The 14693-nt window shown below is 42.9% G+C and overlaps 1 protein-coding gene across 2 annotated transcripts in view; it reads right to left on the bottom strand.

The window, feature by feature from the left end:
* The window catches only part of map3k15 (mitogen-activated protein kinase kinase kinase 15), a 150255-nt gene that overhangs the window by 63675 nt on the left and 71887 nt on the right, over positions 1-14693 (bottom strand). Inside the window, exons 10-14 of one of the 2 annotated variants that reach the window (XM_072260696.1) lie at positions 12243-12347; positions 9511-9560; positions 7524-7619; positions 7073-7157; positions 5153-5286 (exon numbers count right to left, since the gene is read on the bottom strand). In XM_072260696.1, the coding sequence (XP_072116797.1) occupies positions 5153-5286; positions 7073-7157; positions 7524-7619; positions 9511-9560; positions 12243-12347 (470 nt within the window). The remainder of the gene's footprint in view (positions 1-5152; positions 5287-7072; positions 7158-7523; positions 7620-9510; positions 9561-12242; positions 12348-14693) is intronic. The other variant, XM_072260697.1, reaches the window with a different exon arrangement.

Here is a 14693-nt window from a genome sequence, read left to right as displayed (position 1 = left end):
ACACATAGCTGGAATTCAAAATAAAACACTGCGGATGCTGGAAATCTGAAAAGGAAATAGAAGTCTAGAAATACTCAGCAGGGTAGGTAATATCTGTGAAAGGAGAAACAGTTAACTTGAAACATCTGAGACTCTTTGTTAGAACCACATGGCTGCATTTGCTTGGAACCTAAAGGCAGGAGAGGGAATTATTTAATTATTTCTTGCACTGATGCTTTTTTCCAATCATTGCAATTCCCCTCCAGGACAAAAGAGCATGCTTTGAACTAAATTAGGCGACTGACACCAATAGCTGAACAAAACTTCAAAGCTTTTGATGCTCTCAGTTATGACTGTTATTAGTTGCAGGGATTACATCTCCATAAATTTAAACAAACATAGAACAAATTCAAGTATAATTATCATTCAACTGTACAAGAATATAGCGAAACAAAACAGTGTTGCTCTGAGGCCAAGGTGCAGCACAAAGCACAAAGGGAACAAATAGTACATATAGTTCCAATTTCAGAAAAACATAGGCACAAAGAAACAAAATAATATAGCCAGGTCCCTGAGTGGTATGACTGTAGATTGATTGCAAGTTGTCCTGGTTCAGCTTGTTCTTCCACTGAGCGAACACAAGAGGGCAGTGCCGAGCGAACAATGGAGAACAGCACCAATGGGAGGGGATAGCCCCCAACCCGGTACGGATTCCAGCACGCCCACAGAGGCCCTGCTCTCTCCCACACCACATTGGTGTCTCCTCCCCTCTGCGACTGCAACAGGTCTAGAAGTCGCCTCAACCGAGACAACACAGCTCCCCTGCTGTCAGTTTCGCCAATGAACCAATGAACCGGACTTGCGGTATTCTACATTACCAATGTCCAGCAACAGGGCCTTGTGATCACACTGTTCAAGACAACCACCCGCACTGCACACTGTCCAATGGTACACAGTAAATCCAGTTGACAACATAACCACGGTACGCAATAGACAAGTCACTTTGTAGCGACTTCCCTAAAAGGATATTTTTATAAAGCAGGAAAAAAAAATTGTTATTCTGATCAGAACTGATGGGAAAATGTTTTTAATGTATTAACTATACGGTTTTACAATTGCCACTCTCTTGTGATGTGTCAAGATTTAATCAGCTCTTCAGCACACTCTGGTATAAACTCACCACTGGAAGATCAAAACGGAAAATCATCTAGATTACATCACTTGGGAACAAATATGCTACCCAGGAAAATAGTGTGCTGTGCTATGTACTCTATGTCAAGCAATAATGCCCAAACTAATTTCCACCTGCAAGAAATATCCTTTCACTTCACCTTGGGACCAGATTGGAATATGACTCTTACTAGCTATATATATCTGCAGCCTCAGTGCCAAGTCATTATACTATTTCAAACCGACCTACAGTCGTAATGTGACACTGGTAATCTGCTTGGATACAAAATTAAAGCTCAAGAGTGAACTTGATGTGACTGCAAGCCAAAGAATTTATGTTGCTCACAGCCAATCTGACTGTCACCAGCAATACAACAAACAGAAGCCTACTGTTGTCCAGAATCCTGCCCTTTTGCCTCATCCTGACACTGCTAGAGCCCCTTATATGCACAGACTTTAAGAGTTCATTGCTCCAAAAGCCATTTGCTGAGTTTCCTTACCCCTCCAGTCTTCTTCCAATCAAACTCACCAGCTATCTATTCCTGGGACCTCCTAAACCCAGGTCAGATCTCTCTGCTCCACTCAGCAGCGTCCTTCCCCAATGATCCTTGGAGAGAAACTATTGAAAACAGTGACAAAGATCCACGTTATAAAGTACTCAGCCAGCCTGGCTCAGCCTGAGCAACCAGACGTATAACCTTTTGCAGAACTGATCTGAACCCAATATTTACAGCTGGGTCCCACTGATTTAAGTTGGTGAAGCAGCCTCCGTGCAAAGCCATCCACAAGATCAACCTCAAAAGCACTGTTGCCATTTGTAGCAGTGTGAATAATGTTACGTACCCCGTAACTGGGTTGCCAAACCAGCAGAAATGGACCACTTAGTTGGAGTCTGGATTACTGGAACTAAGAAAGTTTTATTAAAGAAATAAGTAACACAGTACTCTAATAGTAAGGATATAAATGCAACAGGTTAGCAATGATAAAACACACATGTACACAGAACTAGGATAATAGGATCAATCAAGCTCTATTGCAGTCTAGGGGTAAAATAATCAGTCTCAAGTGACACAGAGTTCAGTTCAGTTTAGTTCAGTTTGCAGTAATCGCTGCTGTGCCGTGGGGGGGGGGAGAGAGAGAGAGAGAGAGAGAGAGAGAGAGAGAGAGAGAGAGAGAGAGATAGCGCGCGCAAATGATGATATTCAAATAGGATTCAAACAGACCTTTGATATTCCTCGCAGTTAGCTTTCGGGCGAGCCCTTTGCAATGTCTTCTGAGGTCACCAACTGTGACCCCTCCGTTCCGGATACGATCATTCTTCTGCGGTGAACCCGGCACCCAGGCAAGGGCGGACACACACACCAGGTTCCTGCCGATCATACCTTTCCACCCTGTGTGTCTATGGTCGGTCCCGTGACCAGACCTCCAAAACTTCCACCAACTTGTGGAGAGCGGGGGGAGGCACACTGCACTTCCAGGGTCTCGTTATCTTGTGGTGTCGTGGTGTGTCTTGCCTTAGCGAACCTGTTCCTTTTATCCCCCTGCTGGGGTATCACCTGTCCATCAAACTTCAAACAGTTCAGGTTCAAAGCAACCGGTCTGACAATACTCGGAACTGTGTCTCTTTTCGTTAATCTCTCTCGTCTCTCATATTAGCATTTTAAATGTTTCCCCATTGTCTCTCTTATCGGTATCAATCTTCTGATAACTTGGTCTTTTGTCACAATAATAACTAAAACAACGCAGAAACAAAAAGTCTAAAATAAAAACAGGACAATTTTGGCAGGTGAGGCAGTATGCACATATGGAAAAAGTAATTCTTAACTCTTGACTCATGCTCCCAGCTCACTGAAAACAACAGTTGAAACAGCCCTTGCAGTTGGTAGAGATAAAACTTTCACCTTATTGGAGTCGAAACCAAGATCCAGATGAGAAAAGAGCACTTACAACCCATCTCGCTTTTTAGATCTTTAATTAAAAAAAGAAACTTCCTCACCTGCATCCACTTCCCTGCTCCGTCCCTAGCTAGAAATATCCAATTAACAAGATCACGATCTATTCGTCATTAATGACCATGTTGATCATTAGTAACAGTGTCGGTTGAGAAAAACAGATGCTTCAGGTCAATGACCTTTCATCAGACATCTCTGCCTGAACATGCAGAGCATTAATAACATTTTCTGCTTCTCTGTCACATGTTCAGTAATATGCAATATTTTACTTCTTTTACTAAGTTACTGAAGTTTAGCAGAGTTGTTAAGTTGGTTTATTATTGTCACATACTGGGCTACAGTGAAAAACTTACGTTGCGTACCATCCGTACAGATCAGTTCATTACAACAGCACAGGGTAAAATAATAACGGCTCAGAATAAGGTGTTGCAGTTACAGAGGAAGTGACAAGGAGATCTAAGAATTCATCCATTTTATCATGCAGGCAAAATGTTCAATACTCTTACTACAGCAGGATAGAAGCTGTCCTTAAGCTTGGTGGTATGTACTTATAGTCATAGTCATACTTTATTGATCCCGGGGGAAATTGGTTTTCATTACCATTGCTCCATAAATAATAAATAGTAATAGAACCATAAATAGTTAAAAAGTAATATGTAAATTATGCCAGGAAATAAGTCCAGGACCAGCCTATTGGCTCAGGGTGTCTGACCCTCCAAGGGAGGAGTTGTAAAGTTTGATGGCCACAGGCAGGAATGACTTCCTATGACGCTCTGTGTTGCATCTTGGTGGAATGAGTCTCTGGCTGAACGTACTCCTGTGCCCACCCAGTACATTATGTAGTGGATGGGAGACATTGTCCAAGATGGCATGCAACTTGGACAGCATCCTCTTTTCAGACACCACTGTCAGAGAGTCCAGTTCCATCCCCACAACATCACTGGCCTTACGAATGAGTTTGTTGATTCTGTTGCTGTTTGCTACCCTCAGCCTGCTGCCCCAGCACACAACAGCAAACATGATTGCACTGGCCACCACAGACTCGTAGAACATCCTCAGCATCGTCCGGCAAATGTTAAAGGACCTCAGTCTCCTCAGGAGATAGAGATGGCTCTGATCCTTCCTGTAGACAGCCTCGGTGTTCTTTGACCAGTCCAGTTTATTGTCAATTCTTTTCCCCAGGTATCTGTAATCCTCCACCATGTCCACACTGACCCCCTGGATGGAAACAGAGGTCATCGGTACCTTAGCTCTCCTCAGGTCTACCACCAGCTCCTTTTGGGCTTTTGTATCCTTGCCCAGTATGAGGGAGGAGAAGAGAGTGTGTCTGTGGTGGGTGGGGTCTTGGATTACACTACCTATTTTACCAAGGCAGTGAAAAGTATATTCAGGATTCATGGAGCAGAGGCTGGTTTCAGTGTTGTGCTGAGCAAAGCTCACTTCTCGGCAGTTTCTTACGGTTATGGGCAGAGTAGCTGCCATACCAAGTCCTGATGCGTCTGTCTGGAAAGGATGCTTTCTCTGGTGCATCAATAACAATTATTGAGGGTCAAAGGGGACACACCAAACTTCAAAATATTGAAATGAAAATTATCCAAAATCATTGTAAAAGGAAATGAGATTTATGGGAATATTTTTTCGAGGTTTTTAATGACAATTCTTCACAACTACACATCTTTATTCTGTTATAACGTTACATAAAATTTAGCACCGTGGTGCACACCATATCACTTTTCAATTAGCAAGAACACAATTAATATTATAGAAAAATATCACTATTGTAATGCAGAGTATTAACTGCCTCAGTAACGCAGTAATTTCACCTGACTGTCATCAATTATTACCATGGAACCTGTTGTGGGATGTTCTGGCAAAACGCCAAAGGGCCAAATGATTGCTTCAGTTTTCATCATCCCATGATATGTAGATACTTTCAGTATATGCAAAAGTAACCCTGATACTTATCAACAAAAGGAAGCAAGTACTATTTTCCAGTGAATGATACAGGTGCTGACCCTGGACAAATATGAAAATGGCTGCCTAACACTCACCTACTATCTTTCTCCGGTATTTCTTTGATGGCTATTCTCACTTGATTGCTGAGATCCCGCCCAGCGTAAACCACTCCATACGTTCCTCTTCCCAACACCACCCGTTCTTCAGACTCTTCGTACTCGTACTCATACTGGAACAAAATGGAAGGGAGAAGACATTTAATCTTTAGCCATATACTGGAATTACAGGTTTCAGTCTCGGTACAAATACTCAAACTATACAAGTTCAAATCCTTCCACCCAGGCTGCATTGAGGGAGCACTGCACTGTTGTAAGTACTACCTTTTTAATCCAATTATGCTATGAGAAAACAGAAACTGAGAGATTGAATAAATGAACGAGGCCTCCATCAGTTCTAGTTGACCATGGATGCTGCATCTTAGCTGTCTAGATACGCAGCCCTAGGCAGTACAGTATGGAGAGCAAGCTGTTGCCCCTGTAGCAGGCTCCCCCTCTCTACAGATCTGATGAACCCAAAGGAACGACAGAGACCGATACAGTTTGTTACCAGCGGTGTCGCAGGAGTTGGCAATCAGCATTGAACTCAACATAGGGACTTAGGGACTCCAGCTCCGGATTTTTCCCTCGGGGTTTACTCCCAAAGCCTTCCCCATGAATGTGTATAGCTGCAAGGCAGTGGAGGTTTGAGATCAGAGTTTTCCTTCTCCGAGGTGAACTGCCAACCACGGGTGACAAGCCCCATCTGCCCAAAGCGACTTGTTTTAAGGCACCGGTAACCCGCCTTTGCCCGTTCTCCTGTCAGTAGACACAGTTCTGTCGGGCTTAGTAACTAAGCCACATATGAAAGCCAGGACCTGGACATGGTTGTGAAAGTTTATTTGAGTCATATGCCATCTTAAGCATTCAATAGGTAGGGGGAGCTTCCCCACTACCACTCCTGGCTACCAGTAACAACCTTCAGGAACTAACTGAAAGATTGAGCTCTGACTAATATTTATTCTTCAACTTCATATCAAGAACAAATTATTTTATTGTTTTAAACACATTGATTATATTTGGTTTTAAGTACCATAGAGATGCAGGTAAACAAAATTTAAATGCTTGTCTTGATTCTGGGCATGCAAAGCCACGGGGCTTTGATTCTACTCAAAGAGTAGGGCCTAACCTGCTGGAAAACTCCATATTATAAAAGGATGCCCCCATGAGACAACTTCTGATAACTCAGCTCGACTGGGACGGCCTCAGTAAGTCCTTTTGCTGAAATTATCTGGAGGTCTTCGGGGGTTCAGCTCAAAGATCAGACCTGAACTGCAAGATGGGAATATGTAGCCATCACTTGAAAATGAAGTGAATCGCCAGTTTGTTTTACTATATCAGCAAACCAGGATAACCCAGGTTATAGTTAAGGAAACTTTATTACAGAAGATTCTCACATGCAGCATCGTTCTTCTCCTTCTTTGGTGCAGGGGGAGGGTTGCGACTTAGAATGGAAAGATCCTGGTTTAACCTGCAGCTCTTCAGATGGTCTCACAGGCAACGTGCTCAGAGCATCACACTTTTGGGACAAAGGACTATCTATAAAGCCGAGGTCAAATGGCAATTGCACAGACATCATATTTATTTTACCATTTTGCAGTCAAGATGAAATTAGTTATCAAGAAGCAAACAGCCACACACTCCACCTGCCTTTTACTTCTTTTCACATTTTTGCCGGAACAATTACAACTCCAGTGGCCACACCTAACTTCAATTTCTTTACCTCTATTAATTTTTTTCTCTCCTGAACTCCAATGAAGTCTCAGGGAGACCCAGTGTAGATGCAACCCCCTGATTTACAGAAGTGTCCTGAAAGCATTTCACGTGAATTCAGTTGAAAATGTGGTTGAGAGCATCACTTGTTGGTTCCTGTATACATAACTCCGTGCAGAGCACAGCCACAATGAAGAACCATCATACCTCCAGTGTCTCCCCCTCAGCATCAACATCCAGTTCTGCGCCTCTTGCTGCTTCGTCATTGATTTCCTTTACCAAGCGGCAAAACCTGCAGAAAGGTTACAGAACTACTTAGGGCAGGTGGGAGAGAGCTTAAGAAAGCTCAGGTAAATAAAAGATGTGGTCCAAAAGAAAAAAGGAAGCAGAACAGCTCAAAAACTAACAGGTCTTTGAGCTGCACTCTTCTTGATATAGAGAGAGAGATAGAGAGATAGAAAGATAGAGAGAGAGATAGAGAGAGATAGAGAGAGAGATAGAGAATGAGAGAATGAGAACCAGACACCCTATGGTCCAGAGGGGAGAGGAGCCTGGGGACATCTCATTGGAAATTTCTACGGCCTTGAAGAAACTCTATGACCAGCTGGAATGGTTCCTTCAAGGGCAGAAGCTATCCTCTCAAGCTTGCATAACTCACCTGCTGCACTGTGCCTTGGTGGAGAAATAGATCTGAAAGTCATCAGAGTTGTGATGGACATAGAGGAAGCAGCAGCGTTCATCACATTTCGAAATGCTGGAATGAAGACAGACAGGAATGCATGTCAGTGTTCCTGCCACATAACACCAGAGACAGCAATGTTCTACTAGAAGCCACAAGGGAGAACAGAATTGAGAATATCCACCTTCTAAGACTCCTATAGAGCCACGGCCTCTCAGCTCCAGCGAGCTAAATTCGATCCTGTCATCTGGTGCTGTCAGTGCAGAGTTCATCAAGCCCACATCAACCATCAACAACTCTTACAGTAATCCTGTATTTGTTTTATAAATATATATTCTTCCCACATCCAAAGTGCTGGAGGGACTCAGCAGGTTGGAGGGAAACAGACGGTTGTCACTTTGGGCTGAGACGCTTCACCAGGACTGGGAGGGAAGGGAGCGGAAGCCAGAATAAGTAGGTGGGGGGGGGGGGGGACAAATTGGTAGGTGATAAGTGAGTCTAGGCAAGAGAGGGAGGTAGAGGGGTTTGAGCAAGGGCAATGAAAGTGAATGATGTGTAAAGCTGGAAGGTAATAGGTGGAAGAAGCAAAGGGCTGAAGAAGAAAGAATCGAAGAGGAGAAGGTATTAAACCATGGAATAAAGGAAGGCGATGGGGAAACCAGAGGGAGTGATGAGCAGGGGAGGCGAAGAGAATAGAGGTGAGGGGACTACCGGGATTAGGGAAAACAAAGGTGGGGATCTGAGGAAAACAGAGGTAGCGATTACCAGAAGTTATAGAAATCTGCTGGGGATCTGAGGACATTGCAGTGAACATAAGATCATTGCAGGTAGCAATTCTTTCCCAGTGCACATATTTGATGATGGGTCTAACTGGTGTCTTCAGGCTGATGGGTCCTCAGGACCAGCTATGCACTGAACTTTCTAGGTCACCCAAATGTGTAAGGAATTTGGAGACTGCACTGTAGCATCTGTGACCTGGACCGAGTGAGGGAAGCTGTCATCACATGAAGTACTGTCCCTGATACTTCTGTAGAAGTCAGCTCTGTTACTGCTGTGCTGTCAATGAAATGTCAAGTAAAGAAACATGTTATTTGAAGAAGGGAGTAACACCCTCAGAGAGGCACGGCATTAAAAAATATTAAATTTAGAGGTCATGGCAATTTGGTTTAAAAGGACTTCTATTAAATCCAAGGATGTTCTTACATCCTGCTAAACAGATGCAGAAATGGTCCTAACCTGTCACTCAGATGTGCTACTGAGCAGCTTTCTGCCCTATGCAGCAGCAGGAAGTTCCGTAGACTTACAGATCTCTAAAATATGTTAAAATCCCTCCTTAGATTCCATTTTACTGATTACAGAGTAACTTGAGAAAGTCCCTGGAATGAGCAAACTCTTCAACACGCTGGTAGTGTGATCACAAGGCCCATGTGACAACTGTAGTAGATTGGGCAGGATCATTCACTCGAGTCATGTCTCCTGCCACTTGTAACTCACACGTCTGAACCTTTGGCTCTGAGAAAAGATACCAGCTGTCTATCTACACCTCCAAAAATTTTTATAAATTTCTATCAGGTCTCCCCTCAGCATCTGCCGCTCCAGGCAAAGCTACCCTAGTTTGTCCATCTTCTCCTTATATGCTGTCTCCTCATATGCACTCTCATCTTGGCAGCACCTTGGTAAACAAATTGGTAGTCTTTCTTGTCTTGGAGTTACTTTTCAACAGCCATCATTCTCAACAGGTTTATTTTCAAAATGATTTATTCTACATACTACACTTCTTTTATTCAGACCCTTAAACTGTGGGAGTTGCCATAACACAAGGCATCTGCCTTTATTGCAAGCATTGCCTATTAAATGCACACTATACACGTGCACATACACCTTCATATGCATTCACCTTCTAAAGCAAAGCCAACTGCTGAATATTGCTTTATGTACTTACCAGTGCTATTTCACATATACTCACCTTATCCCTTTGATTGATGAGGATGTAAAATTCCATTCATAAATCCCCTTCTGTTAGGAGGATAACAATATTTATGTTAGTTAAACCAAACAATGAGGTAACACCACTTTCACTACCAATTGCCTACTCGAAGCATATCCAGGAGTACGCCATTAGCCCTTGATCTGGTTCACTGATTCACCAAATCAGATTTGAAACATCCAAATGACCCAACTTCAATTGCACATTACCATGTCAGAGTGGTTCACTAGTGCTATCGATACATTTAGTGGGACTGTTTTTGATGACAGTGAGTTGACTTTTGACGCAAAGAGATCTTCTGTTAAAACTCCTAAGGTCAAAAAGAAACTATTGATTGCATCTTGGACCTTGGGAATTAAACTTCAATAAATTTGATCAATCCTCTCCTAGATGAGCTACCAGATTGTTAGATGTTTTGTGGAACATGTTAGTTTTTTTAACCAAGAGCCAGTCAAATTGCAGTACATCCAACGACATGCTCACACCTAAAAGGCAATTATTTCAAAAACAAACTACAGCTCAGGTGGACGGTTAAGTACTGCTGCAGAGCCACAACCCTGTGGGTTTTTCTATTGTCCCTCCTGTGAACGATACTCTTCGATGCACATCTCCTCAGAAGGGCTCTTGCGCAGTCTGTGCATTACGTCAAGTACCGCACCAGCACCTTGGAAGGCCTGGTCAGCTGCATATGTTCAAGAGGGCGGCTTCCAAATAATATAGTAATCTGGCCCTGTCTGAAAGTGATGGGAGTATAGACCTACACTGACAAGGAGCAACAATACGGAAATCTCCAACAAAAACTACCGTGCTCTTCAGCTTCCTCAATTGTCTCAGCCCAGGTTTTACCAAAGTATATGATAACAATAAATCACAGTTACACTGTCAAAGAAATTTATCATAGATGTAAATGAGGCGACATGATTTGCTAGATGGATGGGGTGAGAGATCCGAACAAAATACAAGGGGATTTTGTAAGATGGAGACAATCAGCAGTAGATAGTGGCAAAAAAAAAACTCCTCTCCAGTATCCAGGAATAGGTTATTTGTCAGTTCGTGGCCTGTTCAAAATAGTGAGGAGAGAAGTTCACCTGTATTCATTTTCTTTTTAACCCTCTATCCTTTTCACTCAAACACAATGGCTTAAAATGGAATATAAATCAATAGGTAGTAAAAACTTCTTCAATGGTTACCTTCAGAACTGAACTTGGATCGTTCACAAGTTGCAATGAAAATCATACTAACCAAACTCAACCTTCTTGTCATCTATCAAGTGTACATACTGTAGTGTGTCCTTGGTATAGCCGCTGCCTCGCACCTCTAGTGTTGTCTATGTGGAGTTTCTCCCCACAATCGAATGGGTTTCCTCTGAGTGTTGTGGTTTCGTCCTACATCCTGAAGGTCATCGGTTTAAAAGATTTAAACACTAAAGATTAGCTTTATTTGTCACATGTATATCGAAACATACAGTGAAATTCGTCATTTACATCAATGGCCAACATACTCTGAGGATGTGCTGGGGGCCAGCCCATCAGTCAGTATTTACCTTCACATTTCATATTTCCTGTGACGTTGCCTGAGGAATGCAGAATTCCAGAGATTCACCAGCCACTAAGAGAAGAAATTCCGGATAAGTTTTAGATCATTGATCTCTTCTAATGGTGGTGTCTTTCTTTGATGTTCTCACAAATGGAAATATCTGCCTAGTTGTGACCTCTTAGGACAGAAGATTACTCCACATTCGTTTACAAAGAAAATGCGGATTAGCCTGTTTTGTCATTTGCTGGACAACAGCCCACATTCCAAGTTAACCTCTTCTTGACCAACTCCAATCCTTCCAATGTAAACTTTAGCTTGTATTCCAGAAGCAGCCTTAACAAAACCATGTACATATTTTTAAACTCCAGTCCCTTTGTACTGACAGCCAGGCCCTTTATAATTTGCCTTCTGAATTATGTGCTGTACCAGCATGTTACAGAGGAATGTCATTATCTTACTAAGGCAATGATCACAAGTCAGGTTTCAATTCCCACAGCGGTTTGTACAGAGTTGACATGTTCTCCCTGTTTCCTCCGAATGCTCCAGTTTTATCCCACATTCCAAAGACATATAGTTAGCGTTAGGGTTAGTGAGTTGTGGGTATGCTATGTTGGCATCAGAAGCTTGATGACACTTATGGGCTGTCCCCAACACAATCCTTGGAACCTGTTGGTCTTTGACACAAAGCAGCATACCTCACTGGATGTTTAGATGGGCATGTGATGAATCAAGGTAACCTTTATCTTTAATCTAACCCCAACCCGTACGTCTTTGGAATGTGGGCGGTAATTGGTGCACTTTGAGGAGATATGGAGGTTGATTGGCCACTGTGAGTTACCTCTCGTGTGCCAATGAGTGGTAAAATCTTGGAGGAGTTGATGAAAGCATGACAAATCTATCTTCTAGAGAAGAAGAACAAGGCCTGCAATTGGTTTTGAAGCCTCGGGCAGATCAGGTTAAAAGACAATGGCTATAATCAGATTAATTGAACCTTCTGTCACACAGAGTACAATTAGAGAAGTACCTTCAAACACACTATACATAAACACATAAAGGATGCAAGTAAATACATTGATTCATTTCTAGAAGGGACATCAGCAAAAACAAAAGATAAATAATAATCCAGCATGTGTCATGGTAATACTGGTAGAAATAATATTTCTCAATTTTACTACTACCTCAGAGGAGACATGCCATATGGAGATGGTCTTTTCTTCTGCTTCACTATTTATTGATATGTAGGATGGCTGATAGATGTTGGTTGGCTCTAGAATAAGAACCTGAAACAAATCAAAGGAATTTGTCACTCATTAACTGCGTTGATAATGGTTTTTCAAGCCTGGTCAAAATTTGCACTGTGTAATACTTCAGTGAAATTCTATGCTATTTTAAAGGGAAGATGATCCAGAGGTTTCATGCAGTCTACCCCAGCACCCTCCCTTAATGGATTAGATCAATTACTGGTAATGAATGGCATTGCTTCAAATGAAAACTGTAGTTAAAGTTATGATTGTTATTGTTTTCTGCTGTTGCCAGCAAAACAATGTGCCAATGCTAGTTATTAATATCACAACTGCTAAATAAAAGGATTGAACAATAAGTAAACACAAGAAATTCTGCAGGTGCTGGAAAACACACAAAATGCTGGAGGAACTCAGCAGGTCAGGCAGCACCTATGGAAATGAACAAATAGTTGATGCTTCGGGCTAAGATCCTTCTTTAGGACTGGAGGGGAAGGGAAAGAAAGATAGCTAGAAGGTGATCGGGGAAGCCAAGTGGTTGGGATAGGTCAAAGGCTGGAGAGGAAGGAGAGGAGAGTAGGTTATAGGTGAAAGGGGAGGAGGGACACCAAGGGGAGATGATAGGCAGGGTAAGAAGAGGTAAGAGGCCAATGTAGGGAATAGAAGAAGAGGGGATGGGGAGGGAATTTTTTTTACCGGAAGAAAAATCGATATTCATGCCATCAGGTTGGAGGCCACCCTAACGGAATATAAGGTGTTGTTCCTCCACCCTGAGGATGGCCTCATCATGGCACAAGAGGAGGCCATGAACGAACATTTCAGAATGGGAATCAGAATAAAAATGTTGGGCCACCAGGGAGTTCCGCTTTCGGCAGATGGCGCAGAGGGGCTCGATGAAGCGGTCCCCTAGTTTATGATGGGTCTCACCAATGTAAAGAAAGCTGCATCAGGAGTACTGGATACAACAGATGGCCCCAGCAGATTCACAGGTGAAGTGATGCCTCACCTTGAAGGACTGCTTGAGACCCTAAATGGAGGTGAGGGAGGAGGTAAATGGTCACATATAACACTTGGCTGCTTGGAGGGATATGTGTCGAGAGGACGAATGGACAAGAGAATCGTTGAGGGAGCGATCCCTGTGGAAAGCAGAGAGTGGGGTAGAGATAGTGATATGTTTGGTGGTAGGATCCCTTTGGAGATGGCAGAAGTTGTGGGAATTGATGCGTTGAATTCAGAGGCTGATGGGGTGGTAAGTAAGGACAAGAGGAACTTCATCACTGTTAAGCCGCCAGGAAGATACAGTGAGCGCGGATGTTCAGGAAATGAAGGAGATGCAGTTAGGGCAGCATCAATGGTGGAGGAAGGGAAACACCGTTCTTTGAAGGAGGTGGTTATCTCGGATGTTCTGGAATGGAAAGCTACGTCCTGGGAACCAATGTGGCAGAGGTGAAGGAGCTGAGGAAAGGGAATAGCATGTTTTAGGATTCGGGGTGGGAAGAGGTATAGTCAAGATAGCCATGAAAATTGGTAGGTTTATAAGAGACAGTTTGTCTCCAGAAATGGTAACAGAGTGATCGAGAAAGGGAAGGGAGATATCAGAAATAGACCGAGTAAATTTAAGGGCAGGGTGGAAGTCGGAGCAAAGTTGATGAAATTGACAAGCTCAGCTTGGGTGCAGGAACGAGTACCAGTACCATCATCAATATAGCGGAGGAAGAGCTGGGGAACATTACTGGGGAAGGCTTGGAGCATGGACTGTTCTATGTTGCCAACAAAAACACAGAAATAACTGGAGCTCAGGTGGGTGCCAATGACTACCCTTTGAGTCTGGAGAAAGTGGGAGGAGCTAAGGGACCACTTGAGGGTGAGGACCAGTTGTGCCTAACAGAGGAGGGTAATGGTGGAAGGAATCTGATAAATTCTACTGTGACAAAATAAGGATTAGAGAGGTATTTTATTTATTCATGTAGTGCATTCCAAAATCAAAATGTGCTTATTATAACAGGGAACGAGGTCCTTCACCCTGTGATGTCTATGGTAGCTCATTTTAGTCCCACCCATCTCTGATTTTGCCAGAGATTTCTCTTTTTGTCCACAAGCTTATTTTCTTTTTGATTCCTTCACCATAGCGACTACCCCTTTGGGATATCAGAACACCAGGGGAGTTCCACCCAGACAAAACACTTAAACTTCACACAAGCAATCGCCAAAGTACTGGAGCTCTGAGGGAGCAGCACTACACATTGTGTGTCAATGAAAATGGCAGAATGGTGCAACATTGTCATATGAATTAATTCTGAAATTGCTTTAAATTTCACCACAATGCATATTTTAGTATCCATAAAATACAAATGGTGTGATGTTTGGATAATCAGTCTAGATATA

Source organism: Mobula birostris, chromosome 6, assembly GCF_030028105.1.
Source record: "Mobula birostris isolate sMobBir1 chromosome 6, sMobBir1.hap1, whole genome shotgun sequence".
NCBI lineage: Eukaryota > Metazoa > Chordata > Chondrichthyes > Myliobatiformes > Myliobatidae > Mobula > Mobula birostris.
This window is presented reverse-complemented; position numbering and strand designations above follow the sequence as displayed.